The 25662-nt window shown below is 35.2% G+C and overlaps 3 protein-coding genes across 3 annotated transcripts; 2 read left to right on the top strand and 1 right to left on the bottom strand.

The window, feature by feature from the left end:
- Positions 1–847: 847 nt before the first annotated feature.
- On the top strand, positions 848–5328 carry LOC103484078 (uncharacterized). Its single transcript, XM_051086699.1, has 5 exons — positions 848–1317; positions 2204–2345; positions 2564–2655; positions 2808–2910; positions 4893–5328. Exons 1-5 carry the CDS (start codon positions 1018–1020, stop codon positions 5048–5050), a joined length of 795 nt encoding a protein of 264 aa, XP_050942656.1. The 5' UTR covers positions 848–1017; the 3' UTR covers positions 5051–5328.
- Positions 5329–9287: 3959 nt separating this feature from the next.
- On the top strand, positions 9288–11079 carry LOC127150023 (actin-depolymerizing factor 7). Its single transcript, XM_051086700.1, has 3 exons — positions 9288–9457; positions 10014–10273; positions 10692–11079. Exons 1-3 carry the CDS (start codon positions 9455–9457, stop codon positions 10840–10842), a joined length of 414 nt encoding a protein of 137 aa, XP_050942657.1. The 5' UTR covers positions 9288–9454; the 3' UTR covers positions 10843–11079.
- Positions 11021–14948, bottom strand: LOC103484079 (uncharacterized). The gene is made up of 6 exons (XM_008441006.3): positions 14607–14948; positions 12988–13592; positions 12266–12458; positions 12012–12076; positions 11702–11912; positions 11021–11581 (listed from the first exon to the last, which is right to left on the bottom strand). The coding sequence occupies exons 1-6, from the start codon at positions 14781–14783 to the stop codon at positions 11219–11221; spliced, it is 1614 nt and encodes a 537-aa protein (XP_008439228.2). The 5' UTR covers positions 14784–14948; the 3' UTR covers positions 11021–11218.
- Positions 14949–25662: the final 10714 nt, after the last annotated feature.

The raw sequence follows: 25662 nt of genomic DNA, 5'->3' as shown, positions 1-25662 counted from the left end.
TTTTAGTTAGCTTGAGATAATCATTTGATAATTTGATTTTTTTTTTGTCTATTGTTTATGTTGATTGTCTTATGATTGTTATTTGATTAGTTTCTATATTTTGACATGCCTAAATTGTTATCTGCTATTGAATGTTATCATGTGATTGCTATCTGATTGTTAGCTAATTAATACTTTATACATATTGTTATTTGATTGCTAACAATAGTTGTCTGATTACTCGATGATATTATTCATAATTCACATTACTATGCAAGTATGTCAATTTTTATGGATATAAGAAGGTAAGTATATCATAGTACTAAAGCCATAACAAAAGCAACATAAAAACTAAAACACAAAATCAATACAATAGAACATATTTGAATTCCAATAATCTCAAAACAATCAAATGATAACAATGATAGTAATGAGTTAACAATCTTATAACAATTTGATGGAAATCAGACAGTGATCATAACTAATTAAGTTACGATTCTCAATCTCCAACTAAAATATAAACAAAAAAAAATCAAATTAGGTCCACTTATCCACGTAAAATTGAAACTTAACATCTTACTTTACACAAAAATATTACTTTACACAAAAATAAAAGGCAAAGAACTTATTATATGTTTTTTTTTTTAATAATTTAACAATATGTTTGGATCAAAATTTGAAAATTTAGAAACTAAAATGGCAATTTAACATTAAGTTCAAAACAAATAATAATAAAAAAAAACCCAAAAACAAGAAGATAAAAAAATGAATTTTATGATTTAAAAGATCAATATTAATTATCGAAATATGAAATTTGTTTATAAAATCTCAGAACTGAAACTTAATTAGACCTGGACTTGTACTTGGGCCTTGATTTATGAATCAGCCCAATTTTGAACGAGAAGAAACCGACATGTAGTTTTTACTTTATACCCGTTCGCATAAACCTCGCCGTCACGCCGTTCGTTGAGAAAACCTCGTCGGGAATCACCGGAGCCGTCACCTTCCGATCCTTCCGGACCCTGTTTTCAGGTGAAGATGGTGAGCCAAAGGCAACGGCTTGCACGGAAAAAGTACAGAGAAGGACACCCAGAACTGTTCCCGAAAGCAGAGCCAACGCCACCAAAAGACCCGGACAAGAAGAAGAAGAGTAAATTCAAGCGCAAAAAGGGAGAATCGAACTCAAACAGAGACCCAAATAAACCCCACAAAAAGGGTTTTAAGAAACACCCTCTTAGAGTACCTGGGATGAAGCCTGGAGAAAGCTGCTTCATCTGCAAAGCTAAAGACCACATTGCTAAGCTTTGCCCTGAAAAGGCTCAATGGGAGAAGAACAAGGTTTGTCTTTCTGGTTTACCTTTTGTGCTTCTGGAGTTTCACTGTTTACTCGATGTATGGAAAATTTGATCATTGGATAGGATTCTCTTTCAAAGTTACTATAGTAAGGAATGTGGTATCTGTGACAGTAGTTAGGACTGGATTCTGCTCTCCAATTTTGGGGAGAATTCTTAACTTAGTTGTTGCCATGCTTAGGGTTCTTCTATCAACTATTGTCACTTTGGAATAGATTGTTAGAGGTCTTGGGGATAGAGGGACGTGGATTATTTGGAAGAGCTCTGTGATGATAATCTTTTGGGGAAGTGGAAGGATTGTAATCAAATGGTTTCTTAAGACAAATATGGGGATATGCCTTCAAAGTGGGAATTCTTTTTAGGCCATGTTAATGGTGTTTAACAAAGGTTTATGAAGCTTTCTATACTGGGGTAGGGTGTGGTTTGTTCGTTTATTCCACCTTTGGTTCTTGCAGTCTCCAACTTTCTTTCTATGCTAGGCTGAGCTATATTGTGGAAGATTTGGAATGAAAGAAATACAAGAATTTTTCAAGACAAAGTAAGAACCCCTGTGGATGTTCTTGATTTAGCTTTATCCAATGCACTTTTTGTGTGTAAAAACATACCTCTGTTCTCAAGTTACAATTTAAATTTCCTTGTATCTTTTTAGAGGAGTCTTTTGTAATTCCATGATGGGCTCATTTTGTAACACTTGGGATATTCCATTCATCAATGAAATTGTTTCTTATCCAAAAAAAAAGGCATACGGTCCTTCCTTTATGCCTATCAATAGCATTTAAGGTTGTTTTTGGCTTTTGCATTCAAGGACATTAATAGCAAAGTTTTTGTATTATCGCGGAGTCTTATGTTCATCTCTGTTATTTGATTCACAGATATGCTTGCTTTGCCGGAGACGAGGGCACAGTCTCAAGAATTGTCCAGACAAAAATGAAGAGACCATGGATAAGAAGTTATGCTATAATTGTGGTGAAACAGGACATTCACTAGCTAATTGTCCACAACCCCTTCAAGATGGTACATTTTATTACAAATTCAAACTCATATTTATCAGTGCTTTGCATAATATGTAGAATATTTCCTTGTGGCACTTGTATTATCTTTCCACACCAAGTGCCTTTTGTATATTCCCATGAAATGAAGTGCTTTTGCGATACAAATGCTCTGGAGCTCGTAAGGCTTTATTTTTTTTATTTTCTGAATTATATGTATCGTTTTACATATTGAATCTGCAGGGGGAACTAAATTCGCCAGTTGTTTTATTTGTAATGAAAGTGGACACTTAAGCAAGAACTGTCCGAAGAATACTCATGGGATCTACCCTAAGGTATTTGGTTTAACCTTCACATATTTAACTTCCATGTGATTAGCAATGGGCACACACCAGACTCTTGGCTTCCCTGTAATGAATTCTAGGTTTCCCCGTAATCTCCTTGTATTATACAGCATTTAAGAATTTCCTTGGATGATATTCTGCAGGGTGGTTGTTGTAAAACTTGTGGAGAAGTCACACATTTAGCTAAGGATTGTCCAAAGAAAGGAACCCAAGTGTTTGATCGGGCAGGTGTATCTGGTTACAGATGTAAGTATTCTTGCTTCTTGTTTCTTATTTATATTTTTATTTGTAAGTTTCCAACTTTGTTTCTGTCGTTTTGTTTTTTTGGGTGTGCTGTTGTGACATGTTTGTTGGTACAATCTAAAAATTATAACCTTTTTTAAAAAAAAATTGTCATAATTTCTTCATTTGTATTATTCTTTCTTTATCATTGGGTTATTATGTACATCAAAGAATAGAGCTTCGAAATCTGTCTAGACAGTTTTCTTGAAGATAGTTAACTCGATGGTTAAGATGTCTGTTCATAACTTGGGCTATGAAGTTGTTAGACTTCCTTCTCCCTGTCAAGGTTATACGACACCCAAACACACACCAGTACACAAATACACACCACAGCAGCACTACAAACACACAATAATAAGCCGTATTGAATATACTCAGATCAATGGAGTCAAACAGAAGTTATTTATATATATATATAACGGAAGAGCATTCATTACAAAAGAGTTCTCACAAAATGATGTGCAGCCAAGTAAGAGGCTGTTCTCTCCCACTCATGAACTAGGAAGTCCACTCAAAACATTCTTTCATCATCCCCCAGCCCTAGCTAAGCTTTCACTATATATCCTTCCTCCCCTGCTGCCACGTGCCCCCCCGGGGACCACTGACCATTCCAACTACCCCTTTGTCTAGGTTGAAATGTCCTTCCTACCCTTCTTTCTCTTTCTATGATAAACCTGTGTGACTGGTGGCCTAGCAGAAGTCGAGCCTATGTTTTGTTAGTAGATTTGTTCTAGTTTGCTAAACCCATGAGCTTACATAAACTTTAGCTTTTATACTAATTGGTAACTGTTACGAATAATTAACCTACAAATCAAATGAGTTACACAAGCCAAAGTTTCTATAACTGGTTAATAAGGGCATGTCTAGATTAACTTTTTAAACGCTTAAAGAAGTGTTTGAGTGAAAAAAAAAAATGTTAGTAAGATTGCAATTCCTGGTTTCCAAATTGAGTTCCTTGAACCTAAACTTGTTACTCTTGTGTTATTCTCTTGCCATTCGAGGAGTTCCTCCTCCATCCACCCTTTAGAGAGAAATGGGCTTTTCTATGGCTTGTTGTGTGTGCTGTTTTTTGAGACATTTGGAGGGAGAGGAATGAATGGGTGTTTCGTGGTAGGGAAAGAGATCATAGTGAGGTTTGGTCTTTGATTAGATTTCACATTTCTCTTTTGGCTTTGATTTTGAAACCCTTTTGTAATACCATTGGCAACATTTTAGTTAGTTGGATCCCCTTGTTTTAGTTGAGGTGTTTTGGTGGGCTAGTTTTTTTTTTCCTTTTCAATGCTTATGTATTCTTTCATTTTTTTCTCAATGAAAGTTATTATTAAAAAAACATGCATTGTTTCATTTTCCCCAAACTTGGTTTTTCGAATAGAACAGCAAAGCCAAAGTTATTATAACTGAGCTAACCTTCCCCATTTGTCTGAGATACGAGGGTCAGACATAGAAATCATGACCTTTGGTTCTCAAGGATATCATATCATTTCACCCACTAGTGGTCAAGCCTGCTTGGAGGAGCATCAAATAAGATTGATATCATGATCTTCATTCCTTTTCTAGGAGTTTGCAGCTGTTCTTTACTACCATATTATTCATCAAAGTAAATGATTCTGAAACTTCCTAAGGCAATTCTAACCAGTCAAAATACTCTAAAGTTTTTTGCCAGTATTTGTTTTCACATCGATAATTTCTTGAACACACAAAAAATAGTATTCCACAGATGTTTCTATAAAACATGCTCTACTGGAGAAAGGTCACATTTCTAAATTACTACTCCAAAAGCATCATCTCATGAACCAATTTGTGGACTAAAAGGGTGGGTTATAACTGGGAATGAGGAACCAAGACTTCTGGATTGATTAACTTCTGCTAAAACTATCTATAATAATATCTGGAAAAGCTGAAATGGAACATACTATTATGAGTAATTATTTATTTTCTTGTCTCAGCATCTGGATACGTGGAAATGCCAAGACGACCAGAGACGAAGCTAGTCAGTGGTGATGATCTCGAGGATGACTTCATGATTGATGAAGATCGTTTGCAGATCAAAGATGCAAAAATGGGAAAGAAAAAGGGTCCTAAAGTTGTGAAGTTCATGGATTGATTGAGAGCTGTATGAGATAAATTGATTTGTTCTCTTGTGCTTGTTGTAAAGACTCTTTTGCACACAAGAGAAAACAGGGTAGTTTTGGAACATTCGCCCATTATTATTTATAGGTGTTTCTCTTCCCTCCCTAATAGCAAATTTTAAGGGTGAAAAAACCCGCCCGATTCGGTTCGGTTTGGGTTGGACCGGTTAATAACAATTGCGTTACCGAACCGAACCGAACCGATTTGATTCGGGTTTAAAATTAACCGATTAGGTTACAATTTTTCTTTGTCTGCGTCGCGATTTTATTTCCTCTCCTCTTCGTCGACTCTTCTTCACCTCTTCGTCTGCAGACTCCGTCGGCATCTTCTCTTCGTCTGCAGACTCCGTCGGCATCTTCTCTTCGTCTGCAGACTTCGTCGGCATCTTCTCTTTGTCTGCATCTTCTCTTCGTCGGCATCTTCTCTTCGTCTGCATCAGAGGTGGGTGTGTTTACCTATTCCATCTCTTCGTGTTCACTCGCCATTCCATCTTTTTGTGTTCACTCGCCATTCTATCTCTTCGTGTTCACTCGCCATTCCATCGTTTCATTTTTTTGTTTGTTTGTTGTTATTGGATGTTCATATAGGAAATTTGTCATCTGGGTTCTCATAAATAATAAGAAGGTGTTTTTCCTTTTTTCTTTTTATTCTTCCCCTTAAGTGCCTTTAATCTTACATCTCCTTTTCAACTGAACAATGACTGCAATTCTTATTAAGTTTTGGTCAATGAGGTTGGACTAACAAAGAATGAAAACTATGATATGATTGATTCAAAATCCACCCTACCCAGGTTCATATATGCATACATTCATATATAATTATACTTTTAAAAGAAACTGCAAAACATTATTTCGATGTTGTGATATATGATACTAGGGGTAGAAAAGAAATAGAAAGAGGACCATAGGCTTACCCAGAAAAATAGTAATTTTTCAATACTACAAAATTTAATGTTCCAATCTCTACTACTTCTATATACTCTTTTGTATGGTTATGGAAATTGACCCTTATGTATCAATAATTTATTATGCTTTAAATTTGTCCCTATGTACTTCAACATTAGGTAGTGAATTTCTCTGTATTATGATGGAAATTTTTGTTTCTATTCATGATGTTGGTGTTTAATCTATACAAAATGTGAAAATATGAATAGATTGATGATGTTTATAATTTGGATTTGGCAATTAGAAAATGTATCCCATCTCGTTGAATCTCTTGTGTATAAGTATTAGTTACGGTAAAGAGTGAAAATGTTATGACATAAAATAAAATTGGTTTGAAGAGTTTTTGTAAAGCGGAAGAAATAGTTAAATAAACAAAAGCAGCAGCAGTAGTTAAATTCATGGTCTCATTTTGGACAAAATTGGATTGAGGTGCAGTCAAGAAAGTTGACATTGCTGCTGCAATGCATTTCATGATAAAAGCTCAAATTTTCTATTTCGCATGCATTTTCTGTGTATATGTGATTGGGAGAGAAGGATTCGGGTTTGCCGAGCCTGGTATCCTTGGGAAATTCCTTTTTTGTTGTTGAATGGGTGAAAAGCAAGAACGAAGTTCAATTTTTTCATAATTGTGCTCATCAGTATCTGGATGATGGTCCCTTGTAGTTTCCTGCTTCTGTAATTGAAATTTTTTCTCTTTCTTTTTTTCTTCTTCTTGTGTCTCTTTCTGATACCTTTGGATTTCAAGCAAAGAATATATACTCTTAGAATCTAAAGGATATTCAAGTGGGAGGTATATATATTATAAATATAATATATTTATCATCTGCCCCTTTATGTTTTAGTATGGAGTTTGGACTATGTTTGCAGAAACACAGAAGAAAGCTTTTCATATCCCTTTGCTTAAAAGGATTGTATTGCTGTCATTTATCATTTTGATCATATCATTTCCAATTATTGAATTTCATTTAATATTTCATTATGTGATGTGAAGTCTAGAGACCTTACAAGGAAAACAAAATGCTCTTGAAAAGCCTTAGGCCCTTTTTGAATATGTTAGCTTAGTAATAGTAACAATCAAATACCAGGAATTAATTCCTTTAGTTTGATCTGACATTGGTTTATTTGCACTTGGCTTTTAAAGAAATGTTTCACCATCACATGTTTTCTACAACATCTTCTGATCAATCCATTCTTTACGTTACAGCGACCATTGTTAATTCCCAAACCCTTGAAGAGGTTTCAAGGTTAGAACAGGTATGCTTTGTTTTTTGTCTTCTACAGTCCCTCCCTCCTCAAAAGGAAAATGGAGGAGAAAAATCAGAGTTATATGAAAACTCGTAGTTATTGATTCGAGTGTCAAAAGACTTTTGAAAGATTGGAGGAGCATGAACCTAGTTATTTGCCAAAGGATGATATTTCTACTACTGAAGATTGAGATAATGCAAAAGTGTTTGTAAAGTTCCTAAAGACCTTTTCAGAGGTAACAATGAAGTTTTCTGCATCTATGTCTGTGACTTCAAACATATTTTTTCATGAACTTTGTTTGATCCAAGAAATAATTCGTGAATACTCATCGTATGAGAATGCATTATTGAGTCAAATGACATTGAGCATGCAGGCAAAATTCAACAAGTATTGGGGTATAACTACAAGTGAGAAAACCAATTTATTATTGTATGTTTATGTAGTTCTTGACCCTAGGTACAGGCTAGCTTATGTGAATTATTGTTTTAATGAATTTTTGGAGGAAGATTGTGCAAAAATATGGACGAATAAGGTTGAAGAAGCATTTCGTCGATTGTGTGATGATTATTATATGAGAATGTCAAAAGAAAAATATTCACAAACACAATCATGTACACCTATCGAAGGATTTGGCTTTCAAAGTCAAAGTGAAATACCTTCTATCTCATCTAGTGGATCTTATAAGGCCCGTGCTACTGTTCATGATAGATTTAAACAAAGTAACAAAACATGTCTAGATGATGCTAAAACAGAGGTGATTCGTTATCAATTTAAATTGTTAACTTGTTAAATATCGAATCTTGTTTTTTTAGAGTCTTGAAGCTCACTGATGGAAGCACTTTGGGTTATACGAACAAGGTGGTCTCGTGAAGATGTTCATTAATTCATGCCTTCACAATTGTAAACTCTGTTGTTTGCGTAAGAATTTGAAGGGCCAATAGCTTCTCTGCTTTTGATTATCATTTGGGAGATGGACGAGCTTGTGTTGTCACCATTATCGTTGCCTTTGAAGCTTTAGGTTATATAATTTTCTTCTTTGATTATTTATTCTCATGGTTTCCATTTTCATTTTTAGTGTGAACTGTGAGAATTTATATATTTAATTCTATTGAAGTGTTTTCAAAATAACTTTTTCATTCATGTAAATTATACCCATATTTATTTTATTTTATGCTTCATCAATAAGGAGGAGGAGGAAAGAAAGAAAGAAAGAAAAAAAAAAAAAACCCGACCCGACTCGACCCATTCGGCCCGACCTGAATGTGGGTCGGGTTTCATACTTAACCGTACATTTCGGGTCGGGTAGGTTTTGAAGAAAATCCGACCCGACCCGACCCAATTACACCCCTAGCAAATTTATTATCATCGAAATAATGTCGCAAAAGGAGGGTCATTATTTGATGACTTTTTTTTTTTTTTTTTTGAGAAGCAACAGAAAATAAAAAGGGTAACTTTTCTTTTCTTCTTTAAATCTCTTATTTAATGGAAAACAAGGGTTAAAATGATAGACTATCATGTACGATGTCAATGTCAATATATATATTATAAAAAAAATCTAAATGGGTAAAATATATATTCTTGTGTTTTTTAGATAAGTAAATATGACTATTAAACTATTTTTGTTGCACGCATACACATATATATATACACACGTGAAACTATCTAGTTATATTTAAAAAGAGTCATTTATTATTTTGGAGAATTTATTTTTTATTTTATGTAGATTTTTCAAAGTTTTACCAAAATAAGATTGATCACATGAAAACTAAATATCACTTAAATATTGTCTAAATTGTTCTATTTTGTATTGAGTGGTGTAAGTGTTATATTATTTATTTATTCTTATGCAAGTATTGTGTTATTATTATGGAAATAAAGGGTAAAATTAAAGAAGTAAGTGTTTATTTTGGGGAAGGGGAAAGAATGGTGCTATGTTTTAGGAAGAAATGTGGATGAGGAGATAATTGGGGATTGAAAACAATTGTGAACCTTAGTTTTATCCTTAAAATGACTCCTTTTTATTCTCGTCTCTCTCCCCCCTCATTAAGGATCTCTCCTTCTACCTTTTCATTTTCATCTCTCACATTTCTCCTCTTCTCTCTTTTGTTCCGTTATTATTCTTCCTTCCCTTCCCTTTTTCCATACACCCATCTTTCTCCTCCTTTCATACACATTCTTCATACATAAAAATGGTGATCTTTCTCTCTAGCATCTCTTTCATGGCTAAGTGTTCTTGTCTGCAATTATTACTTTTTCCCTCAATCTCCCACATGTTTATCGTCATTATTATTCTTGTTAATTAGGTTAAATTACAACGTTTGGATGGTTACTAGAATTTGAGATGGTGTGATTGTGACATAGAATAATGATAACAATAATCTTCACATTGTTATAAGTCATCAAGCACACCGTTTCAAGTCTCAACTTATGTTGTTCAATGTTCTGATGCATTTCTACTTCAATAGTAGTTTTAGAACATTCATGAAAAATGGTGGGGAATGGTTGAAATAATAGATATTCTAAGACCAAAGTTTAAATGTATTGTTTTATTGCTATCGTGTTAGAGGAATGATTAAACATAAGGAGCGAGAGATTTATTCCTTCGATTTTAAGGAGTAAATGGTAATTGAGCTAAGCTCATGTTGATAGGAAATAGAATATGTTGCGTTTTTATAGGCACTTTTAGAGTATGATTAGATTAGAAAAAAAAAATAATAATGGAGAGATATATTGGTTGTTATGAATTAGGCAAACGCTGCTTCTGGAATGGCTGTAAGAGATGAATGCAAGCTGAAATTTTTGGAGTTAAAAGCCAAGAGGAACTATCGGTTCATTATATTCAAGATTGAGAATCAAGAAGTTGTTGTGGAGAAACTTGGAAGCCCTGAAGAGACTTATGATGATTTCACTGCTGCTATTCCAGCTAATGAGTGTCGCTATGCTGTCTTTGATTTTGATTTCACTACCGATGAGAACTGCCAGAAAAGCAAGATTTTCTTCATTGCATGGTAACCTTCCAACTTTTCTTCTCTGTCTGATACATGAAAAGCTTGCATTCTACTATTACCTTTCATATTTCGTAAGCATTTCAAAACTACACTTGAAAGAATTTGTTAGAATGTTTGATAAAAATTGAGACTCGAACACAGATGCACAGTTTGACAGGTGGAGGAATTTCTACCCAAAGGATAGTTTTGAAACAATAATGAAGTGTCAAAAGTAATACGACTTTTACTAGAATAAGAAGTTTATGATATTCTAACAAACATTATTCACAACGCCATTACTTGATTTCCTCAAGGAGAGAATTTCAACATACTTTGGTAAAATTTCAACTTCTCAATCAAATTTTGTTACATAAACTTAACCTTAAACTTGAAGACAAACACATGAACTAAGGTTATCTATGATGTCTCTGTTTTGAAGGTCACCTGACACATCAAAAGTGAGAAATAAGATGGTTTATGCAAGCTCCAAGGACAGATTCAAGAGGGAATTGGATGGAATTCAGGTGGAATTACAAGCCACAGATCCTAGTGAAATGAGCTTCGACATAATCAAAGCTCGAGCTTTTTAAGCTCAGTTTTCCTCCCTCCCTCTCTTTCTCCATCTTCATTTTTGAGACTAAGCATAATTAATGTTGTGACATTACTCTTTCACTTTCTTTTTTTTTTCCTTCTTTTTGTACTTTTTTAATCTTTTTCACAGCCTTGTTTCTTTTTTGCTTCATGGGGTTTCACTGATCTCTAAAGCTGTATTGATGATCTGTTGTAATTCTATATATATATATACATAAAGGGAGTTCCTTCTTTCACTTAATGTTTTGATCAGAAAAAGATTCCAACTTAAAGAATAACATTTAAGAGAACACCCAAATGAGTTTTTGTATGATTCGATCATATCATTGATAAAGCTTTCTGTATTAAAGTTAAAAAGGAGAAGGGCGTCTTTCTCTATGGCTGCTTACTTTGAGTATTCCAGAAACTTGTCTCCCATTTTTCCACTTGTTTGATTGAATTCTCTTTTCTTCTAAGAACAAAATGAAGCGATGCGGGATCATATGGAGGAGGCATTGTGCATGGGTTCGACTCTGCAGGCCTCTTCACTAATGACTCTGTCATGAATTTCTTGGTGAGCCCTTCAGCTGGACAAGCCATGGCTTCAGAACAAAGCTCGATTGCAGTGGGCGGTACCGTTGGCTTGAAAGTAAGGAGTTTGGAATATTCACTTAGAAGATGGAACATGTAGTCATAGACATAGTCCATCTTCAGCTCCTCTTGGATGAAACTGCTAGCTGCTTTACCAATGGCTTGTGCCTGAGTAACCACGATAAGATACATAATCTCGTACTCGAAACTCAAACCGTATAAGGAGAATTTAACCCGATACTAATATTATATAAAGCTAGTAACCGGTTTGGACTATTGTAGAATTACCTTTTGCTTATGGCTGTTGCCCCAATCAACTGCAAATTTTATAGACTTGCACTTGTCGTCATCCTTTACAGGCCAATAGTGGTGCACTGGCATCAAACCTCTCGTGAAGAAGTCGTAGTAATGGGGCTTTACAATTAAGGTAACGGAATCACAAGCAAGAATGTACTTTTCACTAACAGACCAAGCTGATCCTTCTATATAGATTTTATATCTGCAAATGTGTTTCACACAAAAGAAACACAGAGTTGAGTTGAGTAAAAGATTAGCTAATAACATTGGACTGAAGAAAGAAAGAGGCTTCAAATTTTACCTATGAAGGCATTGGTTTGAAAGATCTGATTGCTTGTATCCCTCCTGGGATTCTTTCGTCCAATCCTGAAAATTGTTTTTCCAAGCAATATAAGAATTCCTGTCCTAATTCCTAACCCAATATTATGAGCCAAGCTCGATCCACTTTGCATTCGAGTTCTGTTCTAGTTTATAAGAATTCCTATCCTAGTTTCTGATCTCGAATGAATCCTAAAGTGATTTTATATTTGACAATATTTAAATGTAAATTGATACCTGAGCAAATACACGAGCATTCCAGTCTTGTTGGTCAGAGACATTGCATTTGAGTAGATCTTTTCGGGTGTCGGCGACCTCCGGATTTCCTTTCCAGTATGCATAAGGCTCTCTACTCTTCCATAAAATCCTTTTATTCCCTTCTTTTAGATCCTTCAACAACGGCTCCCATGGCTTTATATTGATCTCTGGCCTACAAAAGTCGGCCACTGTATTAACTATTAATTATTAAATCATCACAACACTGAAAACCTCAAAGGAAACGACATTCTATTGAATTCAGATCTCATGTTACCACTAGAGTCAGAAGTTTAAAAAGTTCATTTTGATCTTCTATAAGACAACTCCCATGATCGGTTTCAAATAATCATTGATTCCTAAGAAGCTAAAAAACTTTAATTTAGATAATGTATCATGTCGAGAGTCGTCTAAGAACCAAAGCTCATGGACAAGCTTCTACGTCCCAAAAGGAAAAGTTAAACCTCTGGCTCTAAGTTCTGCATCAACCAACCATTAACCAAAGGAAAAATAATCGATTCAAGCTTGCTTCTGACACAACTTGGAGGCCGTACTAATTCTGACACCACAAATATTACACAATATTCCAAGCAGGTGTCTGTAAGAAGTTCGTATCCTAAATTTTTAACAAAGCAATAAGAACAAACATTTAATTCCTGACAGCATGGTGTAATGTAAGAGCAAAAGTCAAAGGTTGAACTCACCATCCCCAGAAGGACCAATCAGGAAAAACAATATCCAACGTGGGATCATCTCCACAATAACGAAACAAAGGAGGTGGGGTAGGCCCATCAGGCCCACTAAAATGGCTGCTCAAAATCACAGGCCAATCAACGCAATCAAACATAAGATCCAAATCAGCCACTTTTCCGGGGTACCTCCGTAACAGCTGTAGAATCCCCCACAGCGTAAAAGTATCTCTCGTTTGAAACGACTTCTTATAAGTCTCCACGTAAGCCTTCCCATTCAGAATCACTAGCCGGAAATTCGCCGTCCGTTGCCCAGCCTCCACCGCGGCCCTCGATATCCCCGTCCGGGCCCACGGTCTAAGGTCCTCGTGAATCCAACGGAAGTACTCGGGGCACGTGGTTGAAGATGGACGGTTCTCATGTTCGTCAGTAGTCCTATTGGTGGGGTAGTTGGCAGGGCAGGCTCCTCCTGTGATGTTATTGAAGGAAGTACAATCGAGTGCGAATTCGACTTGACGTCGTCGTCGTCGGTGGTTTGGGTTTTCTGGGACTTCGGAAGTGTCGTTAGGGTAATATTGGGATTTCCCGCTCCCTTTTATTGTTAAATTGTACGCTGCCGTCTGAAATAAAATCGGATCCAACCAATTTTCATTAAATCTTTCTGCCGACAAATTTAACGGTATCCCTCATCTCTTGGAAAAATTTAACTATATGTCTCATCCATAGTGTTTCAACCCTAAATTTATGCAACAAATTTTAAAGCAATTGATACTCCACAAAAGTAGCTTTGAATTTGAAGTGTTTTTGGACCCAGAATGTGAAACCTAGAAAAAAAAACATACCTACTCTTCAAATATATTGTAAAGTTGATCTTTTTTGTTCTTTCTAAATTATTTTATAGATATAAAGGTGATGTGTTAAATCATAATACATAAATATATTTTTTTTAATAAAAATTGTTTAAAAAGCTTAGCCGATAACTAAACACTTTCAATTTTTTTCTTCAGAAAACTTATTATTATTATTTTTTTAAAATGGTTACTTTTACTTTATCATTATACACTACATTTATTATATTTCATTTAGAAGAACAGACACTTACAAAATTCCTAAATCTTCGTAGTAATCAATCCTGAGTATTTATTAAAGTTCTCTATTCGAATCTTTCACCCATTCTATCGTTTCCTTTAGTAAAATCCACGTTTGAAAAAATCTATAAAAATTTGAGAACCGATCCATGAATAATTTCAAAAGATAATCAATAATGAAAAAGTTATGAATTTAATTGATTGAAAATAAATCTCCCAAATTTGTATAATATATATATATATATTATCATAATTTAAATGGAAGCAATTATTTATGAACTCAAATTATAGATTATAAATAATATTTTGTTTAAAAAAAAGTGGTGTTGAGAAGAACGCGTGGCAAAATGTAAAAATAAAGGAGGAACAAGCGTCGGAAAAATAGACAGACTTATTGTTCCAAGGAAAAATTTAGAGCCGACAGTTCGGCCAATCCAAATGTTACTGCACCACAAAACGACATGTCGGTTTCTTAACTTTTAGGAGAATTTTTTTTTTTTATAAAAAAATTAGTTATGAGAAAAAAGATGAAAAACGGAGACTTACAGAGGAATGAAGGAGGCGCGTGGAGAGGAAGATGCCGGCGAGAAGGAAGAGAGAGAAGAACAAGAACAAGAGAGAGAAAGTGGCCGGAGATTTTATAAACGGCTTGAATATATGATCGGAAAAAGAGGCGTAATGCGAAAACCTGTTGAGGAAACTACTGCTGGAGCCTTCTCTCATTTTAAAATTTTCTTTATTCTTTCGACCTTCACTCACTCATTCTTCATTCCCCACATTCTGGCTTTATAGACCCACCGCCGCCGTCGTCCGGAGAGATTAGAGAATGTGGGGTTTTATGAGGTGGGATGGGTTTGTGGCTTTCACTCAAATCATACGTTGAATTAAGAAATTTTATGTAAACATATAATATAATAATGATAAATACCCTTTTCTATTCTCAAAATTACAACTTTAGATATATTTACTCTTTTACACGTGTCTAATAGTCATAGGTAGTAAATTTTAATATTTATAGGTGATGTGATATTTTTATTATATGGGAATACAAAATCAAATTGTCACTAACGAAAAATTATTAATAATATAATGTTTATCGACTATTTCTTAAATTATTTTTTTATAATCTTTTATATCAAAATGAATTAAGATTTCCGGATGATTCATCTATATCAAAATGGTAAGTTTTTCTACTAGTAACTCTAAAAGTTGTATGTATGCTAAAAAATAACTACATTCTATTTTGATTTATTTGTGACTATTTTTCTACGATTATTGTACTTGAAAATATATAGGTAAACATTAGTTAAATTAAGTTTAGCTTCATATAATAAATTAGGTTGAAAGTTGTTTGACATCTTGAAGATTGGCTTTTGATATATAAAATAGTACTTTTTGCAGCGGAGGGTACACCAAAATACAAACTCCACTTTTCCACACATATTTTAAAAAATTTCATATACTTTTAAAAAGAACAAATTACCACATGATGTGGTAACATGCATTCGGTTATCTCTTCAAGTATTATATTTTTTCTAGAGTTGCACTCGAGTTTTTTTCGATTCGATATCTATTTAAACACCAAATTTGTCTCTATTTATTTATTAATTAAACACATATCAAACAAAGTCAATTACTTATTAGTAGGGGACTTCCTTGAGAAGTTCATTTTCTTTCCCTATTACCTAATTATTACCTAATGAAGGATGAGATATGATCTATGGTATGATTACATCTTTGTTCATTTTTTAAAATATTTATTTGAGTTTGAAGAGGAACATAATGTTTAGGATTAGTTTATATGTGTTTTAAAAGTTTTGTATTTGTGAATTATAAAATTTAAATTTAAGAATTTCTTATTTTGGTGAATAATTTGATATTACTATTTTTTTCTTTTCAAAAAGTGATGTTACTTATTTTATTTGGATTAAAATAAAATTCATTTGAAAATCTCATTGATTAAAAATATTCTAAAAAGAACTAAATGGTAAATTATCTTCCAAAAAATTTAATTTTAAATGTTCTAAAACTTCAATCACTTGTAATTAAATTGTAAACTTCAATCATTTGTTAAATTCTAATAGGCACAAAATTATTACAAGTTTTTGTATTTATTGGGAGAGTTGATTTTTTTTTGTTTTGTTTTTTGAGGACATAATTGTAAAACATATATACTTCTAATTGTGAGAGAGTGGGTTGAAATTGTGTTGTGAAATTAATTGTTGATGTAGTATAGTTAATTACAATTTAATTGTGAGAGTTAAAGTGAAGTTGTAATGTCAATACATTGGCTTTTGTGAACTAATTCTTCAATTAATTTTGAGAGAGAGTTTGGAACTCTATTAATAATTCAATTTTGTCAAACAGGAATCTTAATTATATAATTTATTGAGAGAACTTTCATCACCTTAATAGTTATTGTACTAATAATTGAAACAAAGTTAGTTCGATAATGACAACAATAGAAAGAAATGTATCTTTTCAGTTAAATTTATTTTCGAAAAGAAATACAAAAATGTCTTTCTTTTTTGTTCCTAAGTTTTGTTACTGATTAAGTTGGTAAATTTTAAAATTTAGTTTCAGTTTAATTCGGTATCAAAATGTTATAATTTTACCATTGAGATTTGAGTTTATTTTAATGTTGTCTCGAGCTATGTTTTAAATGTTAACCTCGATTTTTTCAATAAATTTGGACCTTTTCATCTTTAATGTATTAGTCTATTAATTAATTTAAAGGAATTATAATTTGATATGCCGCTTTAATATTATTTACAACAACTTAAGAGGTTAGTGGGCCAAAATGGCCCAAAGTATAAATCTTGAGACTTGAAACATGGAACCCAAATTAAAACAAAATTCAAAGAGGAATCCGTGGAAATGACAAATATAAGAATGGAAATTGTCAAAATAGCAAACTGTTTTTTTTTTTTTTGATTTATGGCAAACCTAACTGCCTGGAATAATTTTCAACTTTTTTCGACCGAAAATGCCCCTCAAAGGATGAGAACTGTTCATAATCAAATACAGTATATTTAAGGAACCCGAGAAATCAAACAAAACATTATCACATAGCCGATTGCAGTGTATCTGTAAACACACTCACTTATGATAACTATTAACCAAATCAAATAATTATTATATTATTTCAAAGATCCCTAACCATATTCAATTGATTTCAATATCCCCTAATTATTCCGATTTTTCCCTTCAATAATTATATATTCAAACTTTAGCTACCGATTTTTTCCTTCAATAGCTATTAACGCAATGAATAGGTTCTAAAATTTTAATGCAATGAATTATTCCTTCCTAAAATAATGATAAACATGATGCAATAATTAACCATATACAAAAACATTAAAAAAAAAGTAACGGAAAAACATTTAAAACATTCAAAATTCAAATCTCTAAAATTCAAATTTAAATTCCAACCATTCCCTAAGATTATGGCAAATATAATGGGAATACTTAAGTTTAGATTCAAATCCTAACTATCCCTAAAATCATGTCAAATAAATTGTGATCTATTTTTAAGGTTGCCAACAAACCGGAATTAATGGAAACCAAAACACAAGATTCACAGAAAGACAATCTCAAATTTGAATATATATGAAAATACAAAATTCACCGGAACGTTCATGGCCATTAAAACATAAATTGCAACGAAGAACGGAGCAAAGCATATTCTTTTTGAAATTTTAACATCTTTATATTCTAAACTACTTTAGAAAAATAACTAATATTGCCTTCCCAACATTATATTCATAAGATTATGCTATATACATTTTATTTCTTTGCCCTCGTCTACCATATTTTCGTAATATCCGACCATTACATTAAATTAAAACGTGATCCCTACAAATGAAACAGGTACCCGTATAATATATGAAACAATAATTTAATTTAATATTCATCCCTCCTATATACAATCTACCAGTGAGTACTTTATTCGATAAACGTGTTCCCTTTGAATTTTTTCCATGGCTTTACAACGAGTGAAGATCGTATTCGATGGTAGATGGATTGAGTCCTGTCGATATATTGACTATCGCCTCATTGATGTATATGTTCCAGTTTCATCCTCGTTTCAAGAATTTGCAAATGGGCGGTGCAAACCGATTAAAAAACGAAAGGCGTGCAGATGACGGAAAAACGGCGGTTGAAAAGCGACGGGCCTGAAATAGTTTCCCACTTTTTTAGTCCGAAATTACCCCTCAACGGATGAGAACTGTCCAGATTCAGATACAGTATATTTAAGAAGATCCAAAAATCAAATAAAAAATCACATATTCGATTATAGTGTATTTGTGAACACACCCACTTATGATAATTATTAACTAAATCAAAAAATTATTATATTCTTTCAAAGATCCCTAAAAATATTCAATTGGTTTCAATATCTCCTAATTATTCTGATTTTTACCTTCATAATTATATATTCAAACTTTAGCTATTAAGTTTAGAATCAAATCTCAACCCTCCCTAAAATCATGCCAAATAAAATGTGATTTAATTATGGCAAATATAATGGAAATACTTAAGTTTAGAATCAAATCCCAACCCTCCCTAAAATTATGCCAAATAAAATGTGATCTATCTTTAATTTTGCCAACCAACCGGAATTAAGGGAAACAAAAATAGAAGATTCAGCGGAAGACAATCAACCAGAATTAAGGGAAACGAAATTTGTACTAAAAGAAGAAGGTGGAAAGCGACGGTGCTGGTGGAAAACAAATGCGGGTGGAAAGCCATTTAAAAATTTGAAGAATGTTAGAACCGGAGAAAATTTGAAGAAAATTTTGAAGAAAATTTTGAGAACTTGGTATTTTTTACCGATACATGCAGAAAACAGAGGAAAAATCCAAAGGTTGAAGAAGAAACAGAAGCATGAAACGAAATAACTCACCCATACTTTGGGTGCTGCAAACCGATTAAAAAGGAAGGACGTGCAAACAGTGGAAAAGCGATCGGAAGAGAAACTGATGGTGGAAAAGCGACGGAAGAGAAAGCGACGGTGGAAAAATGGAAGAGAAAGCTACGGTGGAAAAGCGATGGTGGAAATGCATCGGAAAGCCTTTACAGAAGATGATTTATTTTTTTGGGAGGGAAAATTAGAAAATTGAAAGGAGTGCATAATATGTATTAATTACAGGGTATTTGTGGTTTTTCTTACAATTGTATTTAGGTGTCTATATTGTAAAGTAGGTAAGGGCATTTAAGGCATAGTTATCCCATTTATTATGTGGAAATCAACTGTTTTGCTATTTTCACAATTTAAAAATAAATTTGTCATTTATCCAAAGTAAAACTTAGATTTTGCTATTATTCTTGTCGCCCCAAATTCAAATGATCAGCAATGAAACATGGAACCCAAATTAAAACAAAATTCAAAGAAGAACATTAGGGATAGCTCTAACTTTGAAGAGAGTTGAGACGAAGACGAATCCAAGCCAACAAGGTTAGAAAAGGTAGGAAGGAGTTGGATAAGCAGTTAACGGTGACTTTTCTAGTTATTCCCGCTCCAGTGGAGATTGCTTGCTTGATGAAAATTAGTAATACTTGGTCTTGGTCTTTGATGAGGAAGTGGTGGGAGGGCAAAGAATGGGTGGAGATTAGGATATAGTTAGGATATTCCACTATCTCGATAAACCCATTTCTAGTTCTTTGGAAAAGGTTTATTTATCGTAAGAAAAAGAAAGGATCGCAACGTCCTACTTAACTAGTCCATCAACCTATAGGATTGCCATTAGTCCTTTTAGTCCGATCTTTACAGTCAGACCAGTCACTTGGACTTTTTCCCCTCTCCTTTCAGTCGAGCCCTCCGCTAGGAGCAAAGAATTTGCGAAAAACCTCTAACAAAGGAGGAGAAAATGGATTCGATGACTTTTCGAGATGGGAATTGCAATTCTTCTATCATCGCCTCGTGGGAGCCCCTTCTTTTCTTCTGAACTTCACAACCAGTTCTTCCATTTCTGAATTCAACGTTGGAGAATTGGCTAGTAGAAGATCATAGATCATACTTCTCTCTTACTTTTCCAAAAAAATGGAGTCAAGTAATAGGACTGATTTTTTCTTTACCGTGAGGTTATGAAATACTCGAAGATAAGAGGTTAATATCTAAATTTATTCTCTTATAATAGCTGTTCTTTACAGGGGAGGTAGGGTAATCTGTACCAAGACTATGACCGCTACTAATGCACATTATCAAGGTCCTTCATTCATTATCATAACTTGAAAGATGAATTTCAAGCTTCTTAATGAGAAGAAATTTTGATGGATGATTTTGAGTAGGAGGAAAACTTGATCTTCCTACTAAGCCAAGTGGTGACGTCTGCTTACCAGCACATTTCTTCTTTAGAGAAGGACTTGAACCTTTTATAGACTATCAAATCCATAATGCTCGCAATACTCATCAGAAACTCATACTCATGGAGAGGCCATGACATTTTTTTTCATATTGAAAGGTGTTCTTTGCTGATTCAAAGAGAAAAGAATCAAAGCCGGAAGACCCAGTATCCTCAGAAAGGCAGATTGCTAAGGTGACCCCCAAGCGCCTCAATTCGCAAGGGCAGGAGGCTACCACGGATCCCTCACGAAGAAAACCACTGCTGAGATGAGATTCGAGCCATACATAAGTAGGAAGAAGAGGCGCAATGAAATATGCGAGGAGTTGACCTAACTCCAACAATCTAAAAAGCTCCCAATCCAATTGAAAGGACAAGAGCTCTCTACCTCTATACCTTGTGTTGAATTTCCAAGCCACCCGATATGGGTTGTAGGCAAGCTTTTGGCTCTCTGAGTTGAAATCCACCGGGCGCGTATAAAGAAGAAGAAGAGGCGCAATGAAATATGCGAGGAGTTGACCTACTCTTCGAGATCAAAAAGCTTTCTTCATCCCTCTTTTGCTTTGAAATCAAGCTCCTAATCAGATCTGAACTCTCATTTGTGAGCTAAACTCAAAGTACAAAGAGACTATCTTAGAGTCAGCAAGCAAGGGCTAGAAGGAGAGGAGCGAAAGTGGCTCGACCGTAAGGAGATGACAGCTGCAATGATCCATTTGCAACCTTCCCCTTATTCATTGAGGCGGTAAAGAACTTAGGTTCAAACCCCTTTATTACCAATTAGATAAGATATCTCCTCCAGCTCTATGCCATGTATTACATATTGTATAACAAAGCCCATGCTCACTCCACTCTATCTCATCTGGTCCAACTCTATGTGCTATATAAGTCAAATAGGAAGGTTTGAGATCGAGTAGACCTCCTAATCCTGCCAATGCTGGCTCTGGCTCCAAAACATCTACCACGGAAGGGCTCATCATCATGCTCTTCTCTAGCTTATCTGGTGAAAGCCCACGTAGCGGTACTCTACGTATAAGTAGAGTGATATTTGTCTGAAAGAGGCTCCTTTTCACTGGTCCTCCTAACCAGAGCTCTCCCTAATGAAGAAAGATTCTCTATCTTTTCATCCTGACTCTCTCAAATTTGCTTAGTTTCGGGATTCCTTTTCTGTACAAAGAAGAAAAGACGAAAAATTAAGAAGTGAGTATTGCCTCTTTCTTGCGTCTACTAATTGCTTTTGCAAAATGAAGTTCAAAATGAATGCTGTCTTAGTTCGTAGCAAGAAAACAGAAATGAAAGAATAGTCTTAACGATCATTGATCATTGATAAAAGTTCTGAAAAATGCTTATTGACCCCTCATCTTGACGTAGAAGTCCATTTGGCTCCTCCTCTTTCAATCGAGCCCTCCTTTGATTTTGAGTGGAATATACTCCTAGTAGAGGGGTTCAGATGACTGGAGAGACTTTCTTTTCTTTCATGTTCCTAGTCCCACTCTGCGGTTCCACCGCCTCAATGAACAAAGGTTCTTCTAGGCTTGAGTTCCCTTTCTCTAGATCTGATGGTGGTGGGCAGTTTGTACCTTTGCCTTTCATCTCTTGTATCCATTTCTCCTCGTTCATGTGGAAGACTGACATCATCTTCTCAGTAAGAAAATCAAGAATGAAATTTTGCGCTGAATTCATGAAATTCATTCTCTATAACTCTTAAAGAAATGAGATTCACTTATTTTTTGTAGGGTTGGATGAGTTCGTCCTCCGAAAAGAAAAGGTATACCATCGATCTGAAGGACTATCCATATTAACCTGTGGAATTCCATCGGAACATGGGAATCGAGTCATGGAGTCTCGCTCCCATAACTCTTGATGGTTATAGGCTATTCAAAAAGTACAATCACGTACGGATTGAAGTAGAGTACTCGGCGTCTTGCCTAAATTCCCCCTTCAATGAGAACTTCTGACATCAAATACACCAACATAAATCAATTTAAGCCATACTTTCTTTTCAAGGATGAGAATGAATTTCCTTTTTCCCCTCCTTTGGACTTCTCCTTCGTAGCGATTGAATGAGATGAATGAACCGGTTCGAAGGGTCTCATTAGATAAGGACACTAAAATTAGTCCAGAGGACGATCGTCCAAACCCTTGTTTATCTACAGGTCTCATTAGATAAGGACACTTTATTCAATGATCTTTGAGCCTTTGTTTTTCCTTCTACGTCTGAAATCTACCATACGAACTTCTTCTTCTCTGACGCTATTTGTCTGGAAAGAGGGCTATAAAGAATCTCATTCCTTTCTCCTTCCCTGTTTCTGAGATCAATATAGCCCTAAAGAAACCTAGCAGTTAAAGTCGCATTTCTGAGCTAATATTCCACTTCATCCCTGACTCAAATTCTCCTCAAATTCTTTGATCCTCACCTTTTAGTCGAGCCTTGTTCATTGAGGCAGCTGTGTGGGCCCTTGCTCGCTTTGGTTCTCCTTCTGGGGTGACCAAGATGCAAGAGCTTGGACTCAACTAGCCGTTGAGATTTTATGGTGACCAATTGGGATGGAGATTTTAGTCCAGTGTAGGGGACACCTTCTTCATGATCTAGGTAAGGGTCCAATGTAGTCGGCGCTAAGCTACTGAGCTTCGCACCCTATAGGGAAAGCTACATCCACTGCACCGCACCCTACCTCTTTCAGTCTGCCGATTTATGTTCCCAACTCATACGAGAAGTCTTCCTCAACCTAAAAAGTCCCTCTCAGCTATAATCGATAAGTCTGACGTAGTCTGCTCCCTAACTGGAAATGGATGTTCCAAGTCTGCCTCTCAGCCAAGCGGAAAGATCAAATTACTCGGTCGATACGATGAGGCATCCTCAGCAATTGACAACAGACTCTACTTCTTCAACTGCCGAAGCTACTTCCTCCTTCGACTCCGCAACTACGGCTCCAACCCCTTGATCTTCCCCGACTACCTCAACGAACAAGGTTGAATGAAGAGATCATGAAAGAAAGAAGAGAAGGACAACTCTTAATTAGAATCAGAAAGAGAGAATGAAAGATCTCTTTTTGAGAGAAATCAACTGACTTTCTTTTTCTCAAATTCTTTGAGCCTCTTTCTTCTTTTGAATACGAAGTTTGAATGTGGAAGGAATGAAATGGCTTTCCCGATTCCAAACCTACTAAAAAGAATCAAGCCTAGCCTCAATGAACAAGGGCTACTTCTAGTTCTTCCACAACTTAATCTACTGCTTTTTTTCAAGGGGTGTCCAAGGATAATTGGAATATTTCTGAAAATCATAGAAAGGAATGAAAGAAGTTGATATTGACAAGTAATAAGTAGTGAAAAAGAAAGCCTAGGAAGAAAAAGTCAATGGAAGTCTGCGGAGCAACTTAAGATAAGAGGGCTTCCTTAGTAATAATGCCGAAGGTTTCAGAGGACCTCTGAATTCTGATAATCAATTGGCTAATGAAAGGCTTTCCCAACCTAGAAATTCTAACTAAAAGTCTTGCCTACTTCAAGGCTGAGGGTAGTCCTCGACAACCTTCTTCTTTTACTGGCTTGGGAAAAAGAAAAACTGAGCATTTACTACAAAAAGAAAGGGATTCCTTACCACTGATAGAGAGAAGGAAGGACAAGAGCAAGCCTTGGTGATATTGATTCGGCATCTTGACTTGGAAATCCTTTTTTTGATTTGAGGCTTGGACATTGTATGGAATTTAGAAAGAGGAAGGTTATGGCGAATGGTGTACTGATCAGGGCTCAAGAAAGTCTTCTGCCTTAGACGTGGATGTAGATGTAGACATAGATCATCCTCTTGGCTAAGAAGAAAGATCGAGACTTATGGACTCTATCTCTTTTGAGAACTTCCCAACTCCTACTGACTGAGATGATTTATAGACTGACCTCTATTCTATTAGTGTTTCCCGGTGGTTGCCCTTACCTATTCTTTCCCTTTTTTTGGCTTTCAATCAAATACAGAACAAAGGTCAATTCCCGGCCTAGGTTCTTCAAAGACCTCGGTTGTCCTCTGGTTAAGGAATGTCTTCTTCTGCTGGTTTAGGACGAAAAAAGATCCTGACCTCAAAAGGAAAGGTAGATCTCTCAGAACGAAGAGCAAGTCCTTCTATCAAATTAGTGGAATATCTCAGTCCTCCGGACCGCTCCTACTCCGTCTGGTTCCATATGAAATTTAGAAGACTAAGACTCAAATTAGTGGAATATCAGAGTCACTTGGACCCGTCCTTAGTTGTATATTCCACTCTCTCTTTATCGAATGGGCTTTGAGCCTGGCTTATATATCTTTAGGTTTTAATGAGTTCTCCCCTTATTGAAAAAGATAAAGCATTGACTTCGATTCATACTTAAATGACTTAAAGGAAGAAAGCCTAGGCTCCCAAACACAGAAGTGCTAGTTCCGAACGAAGAAGAACAATATTTTTTTTTGGTGGTGATCATTTTGGTTCAAAAGAAGATTGAAGGATGCCTTTTCCATTGGCTTAGATTAAAATGGCTCATAATTCATATTGAGACATTCCTGCCAGATCGAAACCTGCCGACAGATGACCCTATCAGTTGAGATGAGTTGCATTCTTGGCCGTTCGATCGATGACTTCTTATGCCTTACGCTGATTCAGGTGCGGTTTCAGCCATTACAATACTTAAATAGAATGCAAGGGAAGGGTTCCGAAAGGGATCGAGACGCTGCCGTTGATTGACTTTGGTGTGATCGATTTTGGTGTGATCGTTTTAGTATATAAGAGAAAGGCTGCACATGAGACTATCCATTTTCTTTTTCCTGGTGACGGTGTGAGAGTAGGAACTCTTGGTCTTTTATCCCTAAATCCTTAATTGTGGTTGAAAACCCAGTGTTAGCAAGTTAGAATATCCCTTGTTCTCGTAACCGGTATGTAACAAGTCCCGTAGAAGCTCGAACTCTTTCCGTTCTTCTTGGTAAGTGAATAACTATAGTGCCTTAATGTAATTACTGAATGAGTGGATTCACTGCTTTACTCCTTAGCCTTGACGACTCTCCATCTATCTACATTATTATGGCTTTCTTTCTTTCGTTTTAGCTTTGAGAGAGAAAGGATCGACTGACGTCTCAGAGCGACTCTAGAAGCACTTCCATCTCTTGACTTACTATGCAAATACACATCTAGCTTTCAAATAATATGGTTTCTTATCTAGAGGAAGTCAAAGACAGAGAAAGATCAAGCCTAGCCTCAATGAACAAGGGGTGCCCTTGGACTGACAAAATGCTGATACGAAGTTTT

The sequence above is a fragment of the Cucumis melo genome, chromosome 6 (assembly GCF_025177605.1).
Source record: "Cucumis melo cultivar AY chromosome 6, USDA_Cmelo_AY_1.0, whole genome shotgun sequence".
Classification (NCBI taxonomy): Eukaryota; Viridiplantae; Streptophyta; class Magnoliopsida; order Cucurbitales; family Cucurbitaceae; genus Cucumis; species Cucumis melo.
Note: the sequence above shows the minus strand (reverse complement) of the source record. Positions and strands in the feature narration are given on the sequence as shown.

Coding starts and splice junctions, on each gene's coding strand:
- LOC103484078 (XM_051086699.1), top strand. CDS start 1,018: ATGGTGAGCCAAAGGCAACGGCTTGCACGGAAAAAGTACAGAGAAGGA. Junction 1,318..2,203: donor CTCAATGGGAGAAGAACAAG/GTTTGTCTTTCT, acceptor TTTGATTCACAG/ATATGCTTGCTTTGCCGGAG. Junction 2,346..2,563: donor TCCACAACCCCTTCAAGATG/GTACATTTTATT, acceptor TTGAATCTGCAG/GGGGAACTAAATTCGCCAGT.
- LOC127150023 (XM_051086700.1), top strand. Junction 10,274..10,691: donor AAGATTTTCTTCATTGCATG/GTAACCTTCCAA, acceptor TCTGTTTTGAAG/GTCACCTGACACATCAAAAG.
- LOC103484079 (XM_008441006.3), bottom strand. CDS start 14,783: ATGAGAGAAGGCTCCAGCAGTAGTTTCCTCAACAGGTTTTCGCATTAC. Junction 12,077..12,265: donor ATGCTCGTGTATTTGCTCAG/GTATCAATTTAC, acceptor AACAATTTTCAG/GATTGGACGAAAGAATCCCA. Junction 11,582..11,701: donor GCAACAGCCATAAGCAAAAG/GTAATTCTACAA, acceptor GTGGTTACTCAG/GCACAAGCCATTGGTAAAGC.